The following is a 23,596-nucleotide window of genomic DNA, read 5'->3' on the forward strand; positions in this document are numbered from 1 at the left end:
TTAGAAGCTCTGTTTTTTTTCTTTACTCACTTTTGTTTTTTTTCTTCTTTTAGTTTCTTTTTTTTTTTTTTTTTTTTTTTTTTGCCATTTCACATTTCCTTTTGTTCCGTGATCAAATATGGTGTTTCAGATAAAACTAATGTCAGAGCTGAAAAACAGAGATCATTTCAGGGCAAAAGGATGTATTTGTGTGGCAGGCAGCTTCAAAGGCAGTCCCCTGTGACCCCCAGCCCCTGGCACGAATACCTCGTGTAATCTCCTCCCCTTGAGTTGCGGTTGGACCTGGTGACTCACTTCTAATGAACAGAACTCTGCAGGAGTGAAGGGAGATCACTTTTGAGATGAGGATATAAAAAGACCGTGGCTTTCATCTTGGGTGCGCTCTCTCGCTCTCTCTCACGTGCACGCTCTCTCTCTCTCCCCCTTAGACTGCTAGTCCCGGGGAAGTGAGCTGCATGTAGCTGCATGTAGCGAGGCAGCCCTAGGAAGAAGCCCACATGACGTGGCCAGCCAACAAGTGCCCAAGTGATCTCGGAAACAGCTCCTCCCCAGGTAGAGCATTCAGGTGGGATTTGCATCCCTGACAGACAGTCTGCCTGCATCCCCAGGAAAGACTCTGAGTCAGAGGCACCCAGCTAGGCTGCACTTGGATGCCTGGACCACAGAAACTGTAAGACTCACTGTAATACTGTAATACACTATTTGCCTTATGCTGCTAGATACTGAACTAATCTGTATGCTGTTCAGATACTGACACCTGTGGATAGCCATTTCTCCAAAAAAAATAACCTAGTGGGAGGGTTCAGAAGAAGCCCTTAGAGACTTAAGAATCAAAACAGAGGTGTGCCTGGGTGGCTCAGTCTGTTAAGCGTCTGACTCTTGATTTCAGCTCAGGTCACGATCTCACAGTTCATGGGTTTGAGCCCTGTGTTGGGCTCTGCTCTGACAGCATGGAACTTGCTTGGGATTCTTCTCTCCCTCTCTCTCTGCCCTTCCCCTGCTCTCTCTTTCTCTCTCAAAATAAATGAATAAACTTAAAAAAAAAAAAAAAAGAATCCAAATAGAGATAGCATGGGGGCACCTGGCTATAGAGGTCAGGTCTATTGCCCCAGTCGGTAGAGCATGCACCTCTCGATCTTGGTTGTAAGTTTGAGCCCCATGATGGGCACAGAGCCTACTCAAAAAAATAGAGAAAGCTTACCTTTTTCTCCTTTCTACCATTCCATAACTACCTTGTGTGAAGCAGAGCCCAGGGGCCCAGCTGTCACTGGCCAAGCCTTCCTCTGACACAGCAGTCGGACTGATGGGTCTCCCTTGGACACGGGCTGGAGAGGTACTAGGCAGTGAAGTGGCCATTAGGAATGGGCAAAAACGGAGGTGGATCCCAGATGCCTAAATCTGCCTGCACAACAAGGAGTCTGAGCTGGAAAAGCCTTTTTGTAAGTGGAAGGCCCTGTAAGTCTGGGAAGGGTGTTAAGAGGCATGAATTCTTATATCTACACTAGGGAGGTTGCTGACCCTACTCTAAGCTTTCCACATGTTAATTAAAAAAAAAAAAAATCAGATCCACCCAGGCCATGATTAAGGCTGAACCCCAAGTGAAGGACCTAGGTAAAAGAGCTCCTGGCCCCACCCAGGCCTCCTGAGGGGCTAGGAACCTCATACACCCCGCTAGAGAGAACCCCATACACCCGCTATATACAGCTCAGCTTTCCTCCCCCCCCAAATCTGCCCATGTGATGGCTAATTTTCTGCGTTAACTTGGATAGACCACGGTGACCATTTGCTTAGTCAAACAGTAGTCTAGATGTTGCTGTAAATGTAGGTTTTTTTGGTTGTTTTTTTTTTTAGCTGTGATTAACAGTTATAGTCAGTAGACTTTAAGTAAAAGAGATGACCATGTATAATGCCAGTGGGCCTCATGCAATCTGTTGGAAGGCCTTAACAGCAAAGACTGAGGTTTCGCAAAGAAAGAATTCTGTAGCCAGACTCCAACACAGAAATTCTGCTCACGTTCCCAGACTTTAGACTCAAGCCTCAAACATCAAGTCTTGCCTGAGCCTCACTGGGACCCCCCAGACCCCTGGTCATATATATAAGACATCCTATGTATCTCTTACAGATATATAGCTTCTATTGGTCCTGCCTGTGTCCCCTTGAGGAACCCTGACTAGTACATTCCAAGCCTTGAATGACCCCCTCTCTCTTTCATCTGTGCAACCCAGTTCACCTCTCAAAGCCTGGCTGAACCACACCTCTTCCAGGAAGCTTTCCTGGACACCTTCGCAACCATATGTTCACAGCCTGTTCCATCCCTGAGGTATTTAACACTGCTCTGAGAAACCACTTGGATTCCTGATGTGAAATCTATCCAGCTCGGCTGTTAGCTCACCAGGGGGAGGAACAGGGCCTTCTGGTTTATAATCCCATTGGTACCTAGTAGTGCCTGGAACACATTACATGCTCACCAATGATTCCTGACTGGCTAACCTTTTGTTTCGAGCAGCCTGTTCCGTTCACTGGCGTCCCAGGGAGAAGGCCCCGTGTAAGAATGCCTGCTCAGGACACACATCTGCTTGGAAGCTCCCAGGATGCCTTCAGAGAAGACACAAAGAAGAGGCCTTTGCTTTCTCCATGGAGGAAGCAAACTGACCCCCGTGAGCTCGTGCACCTCTGACCAAGCACCGCCACATGTAGTCTCTCACGCGGGGTCTGTGTGTAGTGGGGCAAGGCAACCGGTGCCACCAGGAGGGCACCAGACAAGGTGAAGAACACCAGGAAAGCGGGAGAGGGTCACAAACCGGAGGCAAATTGCCACCAGTCTGCTCTCTCGGATCCACCTCTAGTCCCATCCGTGTGTCCTGACTCCTATTTCTCATATTTTTGTGCTCATATAACTTAAATCCATGGTGAGGCTCCCACTGGAGGCTTTGTCTGAGGCCTAGGTTCTCAGGATTCTCATTTAAATAGCAATGCTAGCTATATGTACTTGCTTCTCGTTCCGTTTTTCTGGAGCATCCGTGCTTCAGGAGTCTGTTGACAGCCCTGTGGAATGCCCTAGAGTGCAGACCTTTCCGCGTCACAGCCTCACAAGAAACTCCAGGGCCACCAGCTCATCACTCACCACCAGCCAGCCAGTCCTCAGGAAAAGGACAACCCCAAAAATGTTGATCATGCAGGATGTGAACACACCATCCCAGGTCCCAAACAGCACCGGCTCCCACACGAACAGCTGGCTCTTCCACCAGGGCTGGGGCTGGGCCAGCGCCCCCTGTAGACAGAGCACACAGAATTCACCGAGCAGCACTTCAGAGGGCCAGCGGCAAGGCAAGTGGAACAGGAGGTGGGGAGAAGAACTCCTCTCTAACACACAGCCACCCTACTGTGCCAATGCAGGCGTGTGTGTGTGTGCGTGTGTGTGCGCGCGCGCGCGCGCGCACACACGCGCACGCACGCACACAGTCTTAAAGATTATTTCTACAAAAGGGTCACTGTTCTTTCCTGACAGTGACCCCTGTACCTACAGGTGCACAGACTAGTTGTCCCGCAGGCCAGTTCCCTTCTGGCAGCTCAGTAGACAACTCCCAGCCCATGTGCAGGTAGGTGTGGCCATGTGAGTGAGTTCTGGCCTCAGGAAAATAGGAAGAAGTGCTGTGTGTCACTTCTAGGTGAGTGTGGGACTTGGGCCACAGTCAAAAGCTCTGGGTAAGGCCACTTTCCCTCTCAGTACCCAGTACTCAGTACAGGGATACCAGCTTCCAGCAATTACTCATCTTTATGAGTAAGACTTTCTTTATGCTTTTGTGCCTCCATCCCTAATACCACTGTAATGAATTCTGCATATTAAATTACGTCTTTTTAAAATGCCTGGGGCCCCTGGGTGGCTCAGTCGGTTAAGTGTCCGACCTCAGCTCAGGTCATGATCTCAGTTTGTGGGTTCTGAACCCTGCGCTGGGCTCTGTGCTGACAGGTCAGCCTGGAGCCTGCTTCAGATTCTGTGTCTTCCTCTCTCTGCCCTTCCCCACTCAGGCTCCCTTTCTCTCTCTCTCTCTCTCTCAAATAAATAAATGTTAGAAGAATTGTGTTTTTAATGCCTGGAGCAGTCTCTGCTCTCTTGCCTGAACGCCGGCATTACAGTGATCTCTAAGCCCCTTCCATCCCACACCCCAAGATTCTAAGGCATCATTTGGCAATTGTTTAGAATCAGAGGCTTATTTATAAGCAGTTAAACAGATGCCTTCCTTATCTTTCCAATTCAAAAATAATCAAAGGCACTTTAACAAAACACTCAAAAGGTAACTCTTTACAAAAAGACTAAACCTTGTGGAAATACTAAAATGACTTGCAGAAAACTTGCAGCGGCTCATGCTGTGAGCTTCTCTTGCATAGGATGGTGGTCCGACCTCACACATCACTAGTCTTCCAGTACCTCAGACTACCACAGCAGTGACCAGGGGCTCTCACCTTGATGCTGGGAAGCCCCAGCCATGGACCAGTGTGGACAAGGAATCGACCTGGAGCATGTAGGTGATCCATAAACACAGTGAGAGGGCAGAAAAGTCAAGAGTACAGGAAAGAAAATCTAAGGTCAGAGCTCCTGAATGGCAGAGAGCAAAGGATGCGCCCATGATCAAGTACCCAAAGCTGAGGCCACCTGGCCTCGGTCAAAACCAAAGGAGAGGAGCCCAGCCTCTCTTCTCCCCTTGTATCATGCACTCACAGATCTAGAAAGGGCCTCAAAAACACCCATGAGGGCCGTCAGTTAAGCCTGAAGCACCCCCTTGGATGGCATCGCCTGCCAGTCCCTGACTCTAGCCGGAGCTCCTTTCATCTGCGTCGATTTCTGTCCATCTGTCTTTCACAAGCCACAAATAAGGAATCTTCTGAAAGTCAATAAATGTGAGCACGGTGATCATAGCTCAGAGCAAAGACCCTGTCAACCTCTGCTTGTCCTTGAACAAATGGTACCACGAGACCTGTTTGGTGAATGTAGGATTGTTTTCCAGAGTCCTAATCTAAAATTCAGGACATAGCCCAACTTCCCATCTCTGTGCTCATTTTCCAACCATGGCCTGTTGCAGGTCTGTTATTTATTAGAAACAGCAGTAACAACAGCAGCCCTCAGGACGAAGAGCAATAATTCAGAGAGTGCTTTCACCTTCCACATCCACCTTCTCCTTTGATCCTCACAATGCCCCTGGGAGGCAGGCAGGGACAGGGCCCGTGTTTGAGAAGAGGAAGGTGGCTGAGAGGAGAGACAGGATGGCCCCAAGTCCATGCCAGACTATAAAATCTGTACGTGGCCCTGCACCTCCAGTTGTTTGCCCTTTTCTTTCCTAACAGCCAATTCTTCAGGTTCCCATTTCTAACATTCCGAACTCTGCTGTTATGAAGACGTCTGCCTTACCCATGGACGTCCCATCATGAATTTAGAACTTTTATGCTTCTTCCATCCCAGCCTTTGCATGTCCTCTCTGAAGGCTGCTTTCTGTGTTTACCTAATAGCTTATGAGAAGCTTTCACTCCCTGGAACTCACTAGGCTAAATCAGCCTTAAAGGGGTTTCCGAAAGGATGCAGAAATTTAAGGAGACTCTGTACCCTGAGAATAAAAGTATAAGTGGTTTAAAATGAGTTTGATGACCAGGTCATGACAGCTTATCTCAAGATGCTGAGGGGAATGTGCTAATCTGTTTTTTTTTTTTGTTTTTTGTTTTTTTTTTTACCAAGTGACAAAAGAATATAACTAAGTCTTCCCAGAACCTGCATTTGCTCATCAGAGGCTGGTAGGAAGAGCCTGCATTTGACCCCAAGGCTGTAACCCCGATGTTCTTGAGAGAGAGAAACCAGCATAAGCTCAGGGAGAGAGTGAGAGAGAAGAAGATACAAAAGCACAGGGAAAAGGGAAAGAAGATGAGACAGAGAACCCTAGAATAAAACGTTAAGTAGGTAATCTTAGCCTACTTAACCACAAGGGCCATTTCCCAACCTGCGCCCCCACCCCCACTGCACTGACACGCTGTCTCCAGGCACCAGCATAGAAGCACCATTGGGTGCCCATTCCTTATACCTCTTCCTTCCCCACCACGTCCTGCAGCTGCACCACTTATGGGATGCCCCCAGCCTCTGCCACTGCCCCACAGCTGACTTTTTAGGAGCCTGCCAGCTAGGCAACTCAAGCCAGCGACCTTGCAGAGTTACCAGCCAGGTGGCCCACGGCTGGTATGACTCTGACACCAATTCTGAAGTGTGGGATTTCCCACCAAGCAGCTCTCCAGCACCAGCTGGATGTCCTATAATCCAATTTAATTCTGATATTATCTATCTGGAAATAGTGTCAAGATCCCACAGGTTAAGGGTTCAGTCCCATAAGACTGCTCAACACCCCACTTCAGATGCTGGTCATAAGTCTAGATTGTCACCTGTGCATCTGATAAACTGGCTCTAAATCAGAGGTTCTCATGACACTCACCTTGGGTTCCATTAATATGCTAGAACATCTCATAGAATTCAGAGAAACACTTCACTTACTAGATAACCACTATGTTATAAAAGCATATAACCCTGGAACAGCCCATGGGAGAGATGCCCATGGGGAGAAGGGTGTATCTTCATGCTCTCTCCAGGCTCACAACCTTCCCCAAATTTCCATGTGTCCACCAGCCTGGAAGTTCTTCAAACCTCATTCTTTTGGGGTTTTATGGATGCTTCATTACATAGGCAGGGTTGATTAAGTCATTAGCTGCTGGCATTTAACTCACTCTCCAGCCTCTACCTCTGTCTCCTGAAAGTTCCAACCCTGAGTAACCAGCGCCCATCCTTAGGTGCTTTCCAAGTCAGCTTATTAACATAAACCCAGTTGTGGTTGAAAGGGGATGCTTTTGAATATCCAGATACCCTTATCACTAAATTCCAAGTGTTTTAGGAGCTCTGTGCCAGAACTGGGTATAAAAACCAAATATATATTTCTTATTATAAATCACAATATCATGACTGGCTAATCCACAACCCTACTCTCTCTCTTCCCTGCCAGCTTCTTCCAATTCCCCTTCACTCCTGCTCAGACAGGCCAAAGGCAGAGCCACGGATCTGCGCCCAAGCCGACATCCAACAGAGGAAGGGAATATCAGCTTCTCCCCCACACTCTGGAACCTCGTCAACTCCCTCCTTTATGGGAGGATAAGGAATCTCTTCACATTACAGATATGCCCTCTCACTAAGGTTATGGCTCAGACTCTACCTTTGTGCCTCTACCCAGTCATCTCTATCCCTGGGAGAAGGAGGAGGTAGAGCAGCTGGGGTGATGACAGGTGACAGTTGGACCAGTTCTGAGCTACCTTTATAAAAACTCCAAGGGTGCCTAAGTGGTTAAAGCATCCAACTTCGGCTCAGGTCATGATCTCATGGTTTGTGGGCTCGAGCCCTGCATTGGGCCCTGTGCTGACAGCTCAGAACCTGGAGCCTGCTTCAGATTCTGGGTCTCCCTCTCTCTCTGCCCCTCTCCCATTCATACTCTGTCTCTCTCTCTCTCTCTCTTTCTCTCTCTCAAAAATAAACATTAAAATTTTTTAATTAAATAAAATACATTTTAAAAATCCAGAAAAGTAATTTTATTATTCACCCTCTGAGCTATTACACTAGAGCAAGTGGGGTGGTACGGTGGGGACCAGTGACAGTGGGGGCTTCCGCGGTGGTCCTGGGCTAAGTGCCGTGCTCACACTGGACACAAGGCTGTCTACCAGATTGTCTCCAATGAGACATTGGATAAAATAAATGACTTGGAGAAATTTGTCATTTTATCTGGAACCATTTGCAGGGAGGGTCTCCTGCCACGTCATGGACAAGTCTTATCTTTCATCTCGGATTTGTCTAAGATGCTGTGGAGACCCACATGGGTGGCCCCGATGGCTGTGTGCCAAGAGTTCCCAGATGTCACTAACAGTTAGATAGCTAAAGGAGAGGATATGTTGTTTGTAGAAGCCAGCTGGGCCCCTGTGGAAGGCTGTAAGGTGTTGCCAAAGTCCAAATGAACACCAATAGGGTGTCAGATGTCAGAGTTCTCGTCTTCAGAGTGAGGGCAGACAGAAATTCATGCATCTTAAAAATGCCCTGGACACAGAACTTACTCTAGGCCCAGCTTAGGATGGGGTGGTTTGCTAACTAACTAACTTCCAATAAATTCAGCCTCAGATTTCCCAGCAATTCCATTTGGAATCACTTTTTTAGAACTGAAGAATCAAAATTTCCAAGTGAAAGTGTTTCATTTGCGAGGGCCTTCTGAGACTTTCAGCTTCCTGCCAGACTTTGAGGATGCAAGGAATGCCCAGCCTCAACCCTGTCTCAGTGGGTCTTGCCTACCCCACTTTCATTTTGGTTTTGGTAGAGGCAGGAGTGACGTTGACCACAGTTTGGGTAAGGCTAGAAAGCTTTAAGCTGTTTCTGGTATCTCCATTCAGTTGGCAAAATGAGACAACCCCGTAGGATGCCACGTGGTCCATCTCAGTTCACAAGCTCCTATGGGGAGAGGTTTAGAGGACTGAGTTCTAAGTGGGAGGGCAGTGGGTGCAGGGAGAGTGAAGTGAGCAAGCAGGTGGGTCTCTATGGTCCCCATCCCTGAACTTCTCTTTTAACCACTTCAGATGCTGTGTATTCACTTAGTTTGAAAACCCCTGCCAGGAGACAGAGGTGCCAAGGAAGGGAAACATACAACTTTAGGGAGAACAGAAACTTGCTCCTGACACAGTCATCTTTTATGGAGGAAAGAGAAAAGGACAGTCTCCAGACCCTCCAGATTCACAGTAGAAATTCATGAACAGGTTTAGAAAAAAGGAATTCTCCTCTATAAACCAAAGTTTAATAAAAGAAGATTCATTCTCTCTGTAGATGGGCTTTTTCACTTGTAAGACTGGCACGGGCAGGTCCATGCTCAGGGGGGAAATAGATTTCCTAACAGAGCTTAGCTGGGAGGCGGACTGAAGAGGAATCCTGTCTTCCAGTGACCTGGGCAGAGCTATAATCCGCCCACACTGCAGATTCCTGCTGATGAGCTAGGTATCTGGCTCCCTAGAAGAGACTTAGGAAGGGCTCATTGTTCTCATCAGGCTGGGGCTCTGGCACCATGTGCCCAGTGGAGTAAATGTGAGAGCAGCCAGGTTCTGGCAAGCTGGGCCTGGTTAGGGAGGGGAAATCCTACAGCTCTCACCAGAATGAACGGAGGAGCTGTCTGCCCAGGACAATGGGTACCGATCCACAGACATGATCAGGCCCATTCAAGTTGCAGTTGGTGGTACCATATGCAAAAGAAACTCTGTCTGTGGCTTTGTCCACTGAAAAGAGAAATGCCACTGATTTGGAGGCATGTCACTATCACTCCTCAGAATCACATCTTACTCTGGCTCAAGGGGCTCATTCCCTGGGGGCTCTTGACATCGCTCAGAGCTATAGTTCATCCACTACACTGCCAATGTCCCCCTGGAAATAGGTGAAAAGAACACACTGGGAATTCCACTCAGTCTTTATAGGTTTCTGCAGGAAGACAAGTCTTGCTTGTTTCTTCCCACTGTGAGTGACACAGGTGACAGTGACACAGGTGTCCCAACCACCATGTGAGACAACAAGATGCTATGACCAGGCCAGGACAAGGTGCATGGTGATGACCAGGGCTGCCTGGCTCACTTCTGAGCTATCTTGCGGAGCTATCCAGGGAAGACGTCTGGTCCGAGCCATTGATAACTCTCCTAGAACCTCAACATCCTCAGACTTGGGCCCCAGGCATTCATTCCAGAAAAACAAGTCTCACTCCATATTCCATGACATAATGGACTGTGGGGAAGGGGAGTGGCTATCTCTGACATGGAGCCTTCTGGGAAGCAGAGGTGGACACTAAGAAATAAGACAAAAAAGAGTGAGAAACAAGACCCCTCGGAATGGGCACCGTAAGCATGCTCAAGGAGTGCCTGGGTGGTTCAGTCGATTAAGCATCCAATGCATGACTTCGGCTCTGGTCATGATCTCACAGTCATGAATTCAAACCCCACATTGGGCTCTACGCTGACAATGCAGAGCCTGCTTGAGATTCTCTCTCTCTCTCCTCTCTCTCTCTCTCAAAAATAAAAACAACAACAAAACAACATGCTGAAAGGTCAGTTTCTCTCTTTCCTGAGGGCCCTCAGCCTGCGAAGAACCAACTTGGCAGATTCCAGGGGGCACATCGACCTTCATGCTCATTGCAAGGGTTTTCCTTCCCCAGCTCCCTGGACTAAAAAGAAGCCAGACTTTGTCCTCGGATCTCAGGGGTCTGCATCCCACAGTGGAAACACTGCACCTGTGTTCTGGGTGCTGTAGTTCAGAGATAGAAGGCTTTCTCCTGTGACTAGAGAATCTCTACACTTGAGCAGGGTATCTAGAAAGGCAGGAAAACTGTACCTGAAATGTGCCCCAAGGAGGAAACTCTCGGCTTCCTACACCCAGTACATTGAGCGGAGTAAGAGAGAAAAGTTCTGCTATAGGTAATTGGCTGATCCACTGATGCCCAGATGAATAAACTTTTTACAGTTGATATTTAGTTGGTTCACCTATTACTGAGGGAGGGCATTAGGGTCTATGTTGCTCCTTGTGATGTTAAACTCAAGAAGACTTTCTAGTGGCAGCCTGAGTCCTGCAAGAAAGGCTCTGCCCTTCTCCAAGGAGGCTGGGAAGGGCAGGGGAAACTCTTGTTAGGTGGCCGTGGTGCTGCTACTGTGGGCTCCTGCCATTTTGTGGCATGGTATCAGGTGTCCAGGGCACTGTGCCTTTGGGCTCTGTGCAGCCTTTTGCAGCCACCGCCAGCAGGCCACCTGCCAGGCCTTTAGGAACACATGTGACATGTGAGATGGCACCTTTTCTCTCTAATGGCAGTTGGAGGAAAAGAAACCAGGTGAGAAACTCTACTTCTGCCCACTCAGGTTGGGAGAGGGTCAGAGCAAGACACAGCCTGTCCCTTCCCTGCAGAGACTGGTTCTGCCTGGAATACACACACACGAGCCAGCAGTTCACTTTTGGAAAGCTAATTATTTATTAATTACACATCAGAGAATATGCTGAGCTGCTGCTGAACCGCAAAGCCGTGGGCCCCCTCCTACGGCTCGGAACAGGCACCGCCACGTGCAGGAGGTGAGCAGGGGCACCCGGGGCCAGGGCCCACCCGTGGTACCCGTATGAGAGGCAAACAGCCACATACTTGCTTTGCAGGGGTTCCGTGCAGTTCAGATGAGATGATAATTGTGGAAACTTTTGCAAGCATGAAGCACAAAAGACAATTTTAAACGTGGGTGAAGGTTACCTCAGGGAAGTCAGGAGGAAGAGTAAGAAAAGATGTCTTATTGACCATGCATTTTCTATTTTTCCCACCTAACTAGTCCTCATGTTTCAGGTAAATTCTTGCTCTGTAGCTTAGCCCCAAAAGCAGCCTTTCGAACCCCTATCCAGGGCCAGCACTGGAAAAACCAGCCCCTTTCTGTACTGTACTAGTTCTAGAATGGACACCCAGTGAGCGTTCTCTCAGCACAATGCTAGAAATGGAAATGGCTCTGCAGCGGAGGAGGGCAGGACCCACATGGAGTGGTCAAAGTCTGATTTCCTTGGATTTGAATCTGGGCAGCACCCTTGGTCAATATTGATTTAAGCATTGCTAGAAACGTGAGACTTCCATGGCAATGTAGTTCTCTTCTGCCACAAGCCAGAGTCTATGTACAGTAGTTTATGCAAGCTTGATCTGTGGTTTTTTGATGCTAGTACACCCTAATTCTTGCCCAAGGCTGAGAATCTCCCAAGGCATAGCCTGGTCACACAGCTGTACAGCCCCAGGAACACCCAGACCCTGAGATGCCATGAAAACACTGATGCTGATGATTCTGCCTCCTAGGACCGCACGGCAGATCCTTCCCCAGAATATAGCCACTTCTGCCCGCTGAACTCAGAGCCCCAAGGCACAGTGCCCTGGACACCTGATACCATGCCACAAGATGGCAGGAGCCCACAGCAGCAACACCCAGCCACCTAACAAGAGCTTCCCCTGCCCTTCCCAGCCTCTTTGGAGAAGGGCAGAGCCTTTCTTGCAGGACTCAGGCTGCCACTAGAAAGTCTTCTTGAGTAGTAGAAGACTTCACCCTCCCTCAGTAATAGGCAAGCCAACTAAATATCAACTGTAAAAAGTTTATTCATCTGGGCATCAGTAGATCAGCCAATATTATACCTGTTGAAGAACAGTTATGTAATGAGTCGTTCTGACTTTTGGAATCATGTTAATGTTTTACATACTCAAGATCAAATCAAATCAAATCAACAAGGATGAGAGAAAAATAGGGCGCAAAGAGAAATAAGTTAGCCTGACTGTATTTCAGGCAAGGAACATAACCATGCAGAAAGTGGGAAAGAAACTCACCAGAATAATTTCTGAACATGGTTCTTTGACTATGTGCTCTCAGTCTAAAGACAAAAATAAGTACAAATATTAAATTCCAGATAGAAAGGTTGTTTTTTGACAAGTAGATTCCATTCTGAATCTACTTTCTGTGAACTGTAGGATTGAGCAAATAAGTAAATATAAATGGGAGCTAAGTTTCTCACAGTTGGAGAAGGGAGTTACAACAAAAGAAAGAGGAATGAATGGAAGAATGAATCCTGGGGTGATGGACTGGAATGAGAAGTATCAGTTTGAATTTGTGGTTTTTAATATACATAGAAAAATACAGAGTTGGTGTTGTGTGTGTGTGTGTGTGTGTGTGTGTGTGTGTATTCCTTCTCTTTAACCACCTGAAGGCTCTATAAGCAGAGACACCCCAGTAGCAATGAACATATGTAGCACCCAGATTTTGGTCTTTAAATACCATTCCTCACTTTCTTTCTTTTTTTAAAATTTAAAACATTTTTTTATTTAAAAAAATATTTATTTTTGGGAGACCGCAAGCAGGGGAGGGATGGAGAGATGAGGACCAAGGATCCTAAGCGGGTTCTGCATTGACAGAGCAAGCCCGATGTGGGGTTCAAACTCACAAACTGCGAGATCATGGCCTGAGTCGAAGTCAGGTGCTCAACCGACTGAGCCACCCAGGTGCCCCCCATTCCTTACTTTAAGTAACCAAGACTCTTTGGAGAAATGGCTGATTCAGGGCTCGGGAAGAGAAAGTACAAAATGAGCCAGGAATATTTTGTGCCAGAAAGCAAGAAAGTGACTAAAAAAAGAGAGAAGGGGAGGCTATGTTAAAAGGACACAGGGACCAGCCTAAAGAGGCTCCCACTGGCCAACTCTGGAATAATTTCAGCATCAAAATAATAACAGCAGGAGAATATTTATGTAATAAAATAAGGATCAGAGTCCATACAGATGTAATAAAGGAATAAATTAAAATATGAGGGGGAGCGCCTGGGTGGCTCAGTTGGTTAAGTGTCTGACTTTGGCTCAGGTCATGATCTCACAGCTCAAAAGGCTCGTGAGTTTGAACCCCACATGGGGCTCTGTGCTCATGGCTCAGAGCCTGGAGCCTGCTTCAGATTCTGTGTCTCCCTCTCTCTCTGCCCCTCCCCTGCTTGTGTTCTGTCTGTCTCTCTTAAAAATAAATAAAACATTAAAAAATTAAAATAAGTAAATAAAATAAAATATAAGGAAGAAGAGAAAGTCCTTCCTTACAGTAGAAGACCGACTGACATCTATAGAAGTGGTGATCATGTTAGAAATGTCACCATTTTGTAATCATGACAGTGACAACTGATTCTATCAAGAATCATCCATGATTGGGGTGCCTGGGTGGCTCAGTCAGTTAAGTGTCTGACTCTTGATTTCAACTCAGATCATGATCTCGTGGTTTGTGAGTGCGAGCCCCACTTCCAGCTCTAGGCTGACAGTGCAGAGCCTGCTTGGGATTCTCTCTCTCCCTCTCTCTGCCCCTTCACACTCATGCATGCATGTGAGTGCTCTCTGTCTCCCAAAATAAAGAAAGAAACTTAAAAAAAAAAAGAATCATCCATGGATACTGACGCCAGTGGGTGAAAAACTAATGAGGAACAGGATATTTCCAGAGTCTCAAAGTATCCCCAACAAATTGTTTATTAATTACAAAAGGAAAATCAGTAACTTTAGAGTGGATTAACTTAGCAGACACAACTTTAAATAAGTAACCAAAGTTAACATCACCAAAAATGGGACGAACGGAAATCCTGTACATCCTAGAGAGGAACACAACTGTCACTCTAGGGAATTCCTGCCAAAAACACAAAACCTAAATCCAGTTGTGAGGGTCATGTCCCAAAGTGAGGGATGTTCTACAAAATAACTGAGTTGTGTTCTTCAAAAAATGTCAAGGTCATGAAAAACCAAGAAAGTCTAAGTAACAGTTCTAGATTAAAGAATAGTATGGGGTGCCTGGGTGGCTCAGTTGGTTGAGCATTTGGCTCTTGATTTTGGCTCAGGTCACGATCTTGTGGTTTGTGAGTTCAAGCCCCACATCAGTCTCTGCACTGACAGTGTGGAGCCTCTCTCTCCCTCTCTCTCTGCCCCTCCCCCTCAAAATAAATAAACTTAATTAAAAAATTATTTTAAAAAAGTAGAGATGTTGTAACTATGTGCAATGTGTAATCCCGGACTGGACCCTGGGCCAGGGGAGAAATGTTATAGGGTATTAGGGGGATAACTGGCAAAACTGGAGTGCTGGAATGTGGAATGAAGGATTAGATAATAGAATCTACCAACATTACATTTCCTGATCTTGATAAATATACTGTGGTTAGGTAAAAGAAAATTCTCGTTCTTAGGAAATACATACTGAAGAATTCATGGATAGGGGTACATGATGTATACAAATTACCCACAAATGGTTTGGGGAAAATATAGAATATAATATAGATTAGAATACATAGATGTATACATACATAAATGGAATAGAAACAGAGAGAGAGCAAACTAATGATAAAGCAAAAGGACAACATGTTAACAACTGGTAAATGTGAGTCAAGAGTATTATTCTTTGTACTATTGAAACTTCCTATGTCTGTGATTTGTATCAAAATGTTAAACTTTAACATAAATATGGGGTGCCTGGGTGGCTCAGTCAGTTAAGTGTCTGACTTCGGCTCAGGTCATGATCTCACTTTTCGTGGGTTCGAGCCCCACGTCGGGCTCTGTGCTGACAGCCAGCTCAGAGCCTGGAGCCTGTTTCCAATTCTGTGTCTCTCTCTCTTTCTGACCGTCCCCTGCTCATGCTGTCTCTCTCTCTCTCTCACTCTCTCAGAAATAAATAAAACATTAAAAATTAAAAAAAAAACTTTAACATAAATAAATAGTAAGTTCAGCAAAAGCTATATTTATACAAGGAGCCCACATGCTTATAAAAAAATAGCTTGTATATTCTTGTGCCCAACATGAAACAGATTTTTACTACGTGTGAGTTAGCTGAATGAATGAATGAATGAATGTGCTTTAGAAATTAACATTAAACCCCTTTTTCAAAATGGCAGATAGAGCACTTCTGTGCCTTCCAAATTACCATGAAAATGATTGATAAGATGGGTTTTGTTTTTTTTTCTAAGTATAAACTTATACTTATAACTAGAAGGGGAAAAGAAACAAGTGCCCCCAGCAGATCAGACATTTGAGGAAATTCTACAGATGGACTTGGAGGGGTAAGAAGAAGCAAAGAAGCAAAGAAGGGAGAAGCAGGGCATCTGAGAGAAGAGCTGTCTTCCAAAGCACCTGAGAAGCTCCAAGTGCAGGGCCAGCTAGCCCTGGGTGTGGATGTGGGCAGGGCAATCACTGGCCATAACTTTATCTTGAACCCTTCGTCATGTGTATGGGAGGAACAAGTGTATGGCACTTACAGCATCACAGAAGCAGGTGGTAAACGGGCCTAGGTGCTTGTCAAGTTCCTACATTTTATATTGACACGGTACAGTCTTAACTCTAAATAAACTGTGAAAATGTAAACTTTGAAATGTACACTTAATCCTGAGAATAGCCGTTCTCCAACTTTCTGTTCTCAAGGCCCCTTTACATTCTTAAAAATTACTGAAGACTCCAGAGAGCTTTTGTTTAGGTGTGTTATATCTATCAATATTTACCATATTAGAAACTTAACGGGAGATATTTTTAAATACTTATTAATCATTTTAATAGAACAGTAATAATAAGCTCACTATCTGTTAAAATAAATGAACTATTCTCATGAAAAATAACTACTTTCCGAAACAAAAATGTTTAATGAAAAGAGGCCTTGTTATACATTTTGCCTATCATCTCAGTGTCTGATCTGACAGAGCACAGCTGGATTCGCATACCTACTTCTGCGTTCAATCTGTTGTGAAATGTTTTTGAAATACAGGAAAACATCTCGGCCTCCCACAGTTCTATAGTTAGACAAGGAAAGAGTAATGAGTACCACTGACCCCTACGTGAAAAAAATCACCGTCCCCCAGAAGATAAGAGAATTACAAAACAGAGTGACATGCTATATAAGAAACAGCTGTAGCCACCCAGGAGCCAGCAGAATGAAAGGAAACTTGAAAGAAACAAAGATCCTGTTGCTCAGAAGCAGCAAAGCTTTAATAATTTAAGATCACGTTTTCTTCTCCGTGAGTCCAAGAACATCACTTGGCTATTCAGTTAAACACACACACATTCCTCACTATTGTAAATGCCATTTCTAATTTTTTTTAATGTTTATTTATTTTTGAGAGAGACAGAGAGAGAGAGAGACAGGGAGAGAGAGAGTGCGCACACAAGCCAAGGAGGGGCAAAGAGAGGGAAACAGAGGCAGGGTCTGCACTGACAGCAGTGAGTCCCACCAAGGGGCTCAAACTCAGAAACCGGGAGATCATGACCTGAGCTGAAGTGGGATGCTTAACCAGCTGAGCCACCCAGTTGCCCCGTAAATGCCATTTCTAGGTTTAAGATTTTTATAACCAACTATAACAAATGTGGAAACGTTCATTATAATTATGGGAAAAATATATAAATTTTATAAACCTTGACAATGTAAAAATAATAAATCAACTAATAAAAAATTAGAAAGGAAATGGGGATAAAGGATGGAAGAATAAATGTGCCAATGCCTTCTTTTTGTCAGATTAGGAAGCAATAAGTAAATGATTAAGATTGACAACTTGGGGTGCCTGGGTAATTCAGTCAGTTAAGCATCTGACTTTGGCTCAGGTCATGATATCACAGCTTATAGGTTTGAGCCCTATGTTGGCTCTGTACTGACAGCTCAGAGCCTGGAGCCTGCTTCAGATTCTGTGTCTCCCTCTCTTGCTACCCCTCCCCCGCTCATGCTCTGTCTCTCTCTCTCTCTCTTTCCCAAAAATAAATAAACATGTAAAAAGAATTTTTTAATAAATTGGTAATTTGAACAATAAATTAAGGTATAAATATATTACTTAAAGGTACAATGATAACCACCAGGGAAAATAAAAACCAGAAACCATAAGCATAAGCAGTGGATGTCTCTGGAAAGTGTGGGTGAAGGAAGAAGGGCAGAAGACTTTTAATTTCATATCATTCTCTATTGTTTGAATTTTTTTTATTGCATGCATGTAGTACTTTTTTTTTAATGTTTATTTATTTATTTTGAGAGAGAGTGTGTGCACAAGTACAAAGAGGGAGAGAGAGAATCCCCAGCAGGTTCCTGGCTGTCAGCACAGAGCCCAGCACAGGGCTCAATCTCACAAACTGTGAGATCACAACCTGAGCAGAAATCAAGAGTCAGACACTTAACCAACTGAGCCCCCCAGGTGCCCCTTGATATTCCTGTTCTTAAACAATAGTAAATCTCCTTTGTGGAAAGTGTCATACATAGTTATTTATTTATACTTGACAGGATATTAAAGTTTTTAGGGAACAGAGACATAGATGGATAGAGAAAATGTAGGAAGAAGAAAATGAAAGAAAGAAATCCTATATTTGGCCTTTTATAGTCGAATCAATTAGTTCATGGGGATTTAGTTAAGTTTCCGATTTTTTTTAAAAAATGTTTTAAGCTCTTTATGTTTACTTTTATTTTTGAGAGCACGAGAGACAAAGCATGATCAGGGGAGGGACAGAGAGAGAGGGAGACAAAGAATCTGCAGGCTCCAGGCTCTGAGCTGTCAGCACAGAACCCGATGCGGGGTTTGAACTCATGACCAGGGCCGCAATCAGCCACTCAACCAACTGAGCCACGCAGGTGCCCCTTAAAAATTTTTTTTAATGTTTATTTATTTTTGAGAGATACAGAGACAGAGACAGAGCGCAAGCAGGGGAAGGCTGAGAGAGATGGAGACACAGAATCTGAAGCAGACTCCAGGCTTTGAGCTATCAGCATAGAGCCCAACATGGGGCTCAAACTCACCAACCACGAGATCATGACCTGAGCCAAAATCAAGCATTGGACGCTTAACCAACTGAGCCACCCAGGGTCCCCAGTAATCCTGTTTTTAACTCAACCTCATTTTTTTGCAGCACCAAAAGATGCCTGTGGTTTGAATCACATTTTATTTATTTATTCACATTTTTAAAATGTTTATTTACTTATTTTGAGAGACAGCAGGGGGAAGGGTTGTATGAACAGAGAGAGAATCCCAAGGAGGCTCCATACTGTCAGCATGGAACCCAACACAGGGCTCAATCCCACGACCCTGGGATCATGACCTGAACCAAAATCAAGAGTCATATGCTTAACCGACCCAGCCAACCAGGTGCCCCTGAATCACATTTTAAATGTAACAGACAGACAGGATACTTAAAGATAGTGAAGTCTTTGGTAACGTTAATGTCTGTTCTTAAAATCTGTGTATCTTTTAAGAGAAATTTTAATGTGGTTTTGCTTGGTGTTGTTCTTTACTGGTAACTGCCTAAAATAAAAGGGAAGGTTACTCAAAATGAGACATGGCTTTCTGTTTTAGGTTAAATTTTACAGACACCAGGATTCATGTTAGAGCAAATTTATCATCTGCACCAGACATAACTATTTTTGCCGGAGCTGAGGGCTGCTAAGGCCACCACTGCCTCCAGTCTATCAGAAAGCACCTAAGTCCTGTAACTGCTGACAGGGACTGTTTAGTAAAGAACATCACAGGTTTTTTGTGTGTTTTTTTTCCCCACAGACCAGGGGTTTTTACACCACAATCTTTTTCTTTTCATGCTTGTAAAAAAGAAAACATTCACACGCCAAAATAAGAACAAAGGAAATGTAAATAGGACCTTTCTCCTGAGAAGTAGAAATGCCAAGCATTATTTCTTTGGAAATGCATCAGAGCCTGAATAGGTGCCACCTCTAAAGAATTTTGTCAAACTGTTCTAAAACATACCAACATTGCTATAATCACCATAGTCCTTTTATTGGGTATTAAAACTCAGAAAGAAAAAAAATTAAGAATTAGTTTCAATTATATTTGATAATGATTAAGAAGCAAAAAGAGATATTGAATTATACTCAGGTATGTATATTGCTTTAAATTTCACTACAATTATTTAGTATTGTTTTGTGAATATAGAAGTATCTAGTGTTTCAACTGTTATCTTGAAGAGATATGTTTTTGGTTAGAGAAAGGATAAAATTAATGGGAAAAGATCTACCCCATAGGAAATCATGATGTTCAGTCAGACCACACCAGGATGTAAGCACCACCTAGTGGCACCTTACTCAAATTACAAGAATAGTACTTCAGAGTTAGTAGGATTCTCCTTACAAGCCTCAGTCTATTAAAAGATGACAAAGACTATATTTTTTCTATATATGGCCATGAATAAAATGTACCCTAAGGCAGTAAGAAGTTTTAAAGTCTCCAAGTCCATCCATTCACAGCTAGGCAGAATGTATTAATCATCTTTTTCCTTTTCTATATCTTATGATATTATAATATCTTAAAAATCTTGCTGTCCAAGGAAAGACTGACCCTCCCAGGGTTGACCAATTCTTAGAGATAGCAGAGCGCTGGCCAGGAGCATGCTTTTCATATGCAAACCAAACAATTCTGAGTCTGTCCCCCAAATCACCCCTTGTTATCTAACCTTGATACACCAAGCCAATATTTCCCCTGTCCTAACCACCCTAGGGCCAGGCACTAGGCAACTGGAGAATACCCCATAGCCCAAAGCCCACCAGAACTATTCCAACTAGCCAATCCTAAACTGCCTTGCCCTACTTTTCCCATGGAAAAGGCTATAGTCCAGGCTTCCCCCTTGCTCCTACTTCTGGCTCCTGGCCAGAGCCTGATGCTTCCCTTGTGGCCATGTGAGGCATGAGATTCTCACCCCATTCTTTTGGGAAATGATAATAGTAAATTCTTTCAATGTTATTGACCTCTTCGTGTCATCACTCAATTCCCTCCATAAATGAAGACTCTATGGGTACAAATGAGACAGGATTGTACTTAATTCATTTCAGTGAAGAATCACTTCTATCACAGTCTCTAGGGCACCTTCATTCATAAAATGTCTCCATTTCGCTTTGTACAAATATGCAGCATTTTTGGCTCCATTGTCATTTTGGGGGTTGACCTTCTAGGCTAAGTAGCAAACAAGGCTATCAAATGGAAAGGGAGAGCAATGAAGAGGAGAGAGAAAGAAGGGTGCCAGTGCCCACATGAAAGCCTCAGATTCAACCCTGAAAACCAGTTCTGTCTCTTTTTCTCTCCCAGATTCAGGACCATGAGCCTCTTTTCTTCTGCCATCTCCGAAAGTTCATTCTGTCCAGGTACCTTTGGTGGCTTGGGAGTGAAGCTACCAGCTGAAGCTTCAAGGCTTCATTTGCATGGAGTCCCTTTCAAAGATTATACCTAATTTTGTATTTGTGATTTGTATCTTAAAACGTCTAAAATCAGACAAGCTTCATACTCTACAAAAACTGGGAGAGCAAGAGGGGTCATGGCTCCAGGGACCCCTGATGTGAGCCCTTCTCTTCCGCCCAACTATTTGGGGCCTCAGTTTCCTTACCTGTAAAAGGAGGAGCAAACAGGACAATTTTGTCTTAAGTTCACTTTTCCTTTCTCCTTAGTTATATTCATTTCTTCACCTACTAATAAAGCAATACCCTAGAACCTCACATGTAGCTACAAAGGCTCACTCTGCATATTGGCTTTTTAAAGATTCCAAAACAGGCCTGGCAAATGCATGAATGCAAATGCAGAAAACCAGAGCAAAGCTTTTTCAATGAGGCCTGACACCAATGCTCAAAATTACATCATAGCCTAACAACAGGATTCATTAAGCTCAATCCAGAACTGTGGTACAGGGTAGCAGTTACGGTTCTAGCCTATCTCTGCCACTCGTTGCATATGTCTTCTGACAAGTCATTCAACACCTTTGGCCTTGTTTCTTGACATGCTGAGCAAGGGGACTAGGCCAGCAGTCTCTCAGGACCCCTCTGCCTCTTTTTTTTTTTTTTTTAATGTTTTATTTATTTCTAGGAGAGAGAGAGAGAGAGACAGCGTGAGCAGGGGAGGGTCAGAGAGAGAGGGAGTCACAGACTGAAACCGGCTCCAGGCTCTGACCTGGCAGTCAGCACTGAGCCCGACGCGGGGCTCTAACCCACGAACTGTGAGATCATGACCTAAGCAAAAGTCGGACGCTCAACCGACTAAGCCACCCAGGCGCCCCTTGGCTCCCTCTTCCCTCAGGCCCTGACAGACAAACAACACTCTCACACAGCCGGCTTCTTGTCTTCTGTTTGCTCTTGTGGTTGCTGGCTCCATCCGCTCCACGTTCATCCAAGTTAGAATTAAGGAATTATTCTTTAATTGCCCAGACCGGNAGAGAGACAGCGTGAGCAGGGGAGGGTCAGAGAGAGAGGGAGTCACAGACTGAAACAGGCTCCAGGCTCTGAGCTGACAGTCAGCACAGAGCCCGACGCGGGGCTCGAACCCACGAACCGCGAGATCATGACCTAAGCGAAAGTCAGACGCTTAACCGATTAAGCCACCCAGGCGCCCCCCCTCTGCCTCTTAAAATGTTTGTTTCTATCGGCCTCTCTTGTTGGTGCTACCTCATTGCTCACCAGTGTCCCACAATATGACCATACTCTCTTTTTTACCCTTACCATCCTAAGCTAGCCTGGGTAAGCCACTGAATTGAGGAAGAGAAGACAGGGAGAGAGCACAGGATGAGAGGACAGAGAAAGGAAAGGGAGGTAAGGAAGTCAGACAATGCTGGGTGGGGCATGCTCAGGGCCAGACGTGGCTCACCCCCTGGAAGTCAACCTGGACATACGTCCTCCCCATACTTAGGCCAGATGCCATTGCTCTACCAGGGCACCTACTTCCTGCGTCTGCATTGGGCTCTTTTCCAGGGTGATAAGCTCAGGCCAGCCAGAATTTAGCACCCAGATTTCCTAGAGAAGGGTCCTCATGGACTCACTCCTGCAGGAGCCAAATCTCTGGAAGAAAGCTAGATGGGAGGAAAGAATACAAATCACTCATACTAGCTAATTTGCAGGTTTTGGTGACTTGTTCGCATCCCATAGCATAACACAAGTCCCCTTTAAGTTGCTCTGGAGACCATCCAACCCTGAGAGAAGACAAGACAAGACCCTCAGATTAGTTGGAGGCATTCCTTATTCCATAGTAGTTAAGAGATTTCAGTTTTAATATCTCCAACAATAGCTATTACTGGAGATCCTGGTAATAATATGCACTCAATAAATCCATGGTAAGCTGAGCTCCATTTTCTCACTATTCCCAAAGCTAAAAGCTTTTGATCCTACTGGACTTCAGACCTCACCCAGCATGTCTATTTGCCATCTCTCTCCATCTCAGGCCACCTGCTTTCTCCTGTCAGCTTAATCTTCCTGACATACCATGTCCACCACAGTCCTCTCTGTCCAGGGACTGGCAGAGACAAGCACAGAATATACGGTTGTTAGCCTTCCATTCTCCTCCCTCTGGCTCCAGCTGCTCCTTAGCTTTCCAGGCCCATGTTTCACACACAGTGTACTCTACTGGGTTTCAGTGTGAAATCGGCTTCATCCAGTCACTGAACACACACTGTATTTAGTGCTCACCATGTGACGGGCTCTCGGCCAGATCCTTCCACATATGGATAAGAGTCTTGAAAATCAGGTATTCCCACCCCATCTCACAGTGTGGAAGTGGACTTGGAACCCTGAATAACTTGCCCAAAGGCCTGGCACATCCAGTGACAAAGTCAGAATATGGAACCCAGCTTCTCAGGTTTAAGTCACATTAGTGAAGCACCTGAAGACAGAGGGTCCCAGAACAAGACCTATACCTGCCAGAAGTTCAGTAGATTCTCAAACATGCACACATACACACATACTCACACACATTCTCAAGCCACTCCATACCCATCTGGGTCTAGAAAGGATCCCATCCTCCTCAGTGGACACCCACCCAGCAGGCTGTCCTGGTCGATGCACCACATTCTGGTTTTAGCCACTGGAATAATTTTGGATTTGGGACTCAAGTCTTTGCTGTGCTGAGTTCTGCATTTATTCCCCAACTGAACCTTCTGATTACTTATTATCACTACATTCTGAAACAAATACATACTCCTCACCCTAGTTTTATTATTATCCAACATTTACTGACTGCTCACTATTAAACCAAGCACTACACTAAATATTTACATGAATTACCTCT

General features: G+C 45.0%; 1 protein-coding gene across 3 annotated transcripts in view; it reads right to left on the reverse strand.

Annotated features, from left to right (window-relative positions):
- SLC12A8 (solute carrier family 12 member 8) overlaps nt 1-23,596 on the reverse strand; it is a 139,081-nt gene that overhangs the window by 110,450 nt on the left and 5,035 nt on the right. For all 3 annotated transcript variants that reach the window (XM_039253015.1, XM_039253014.1, XM_039253016.1), the window contains exon 3: nt 3,125-3,271. In XM_039253015.1, the coding sequence (XP_039108946.1) occupies nt 3,125-3,271 (147 nt within the window). The remainder of the gene's footprint in view (nt 1-3,124; nt 3,272-23,596) is intronic.

Source organism: Hyaena hyaena, unplaced genomic scaffold (genome assembly GCF_003009895.1).
Source record: "Hyaena hyaena isolate Hyena2069 unplaced genomic scaffold, ASM300989v1 scaffold_434, whole genome shotgun sequence".
Lineage (NCBI taxonomy): Eukaryota > Metazoa > Chordata > Mammalia > Carnivora > Hyaenidae > Hyaena > Hyaena hyaena.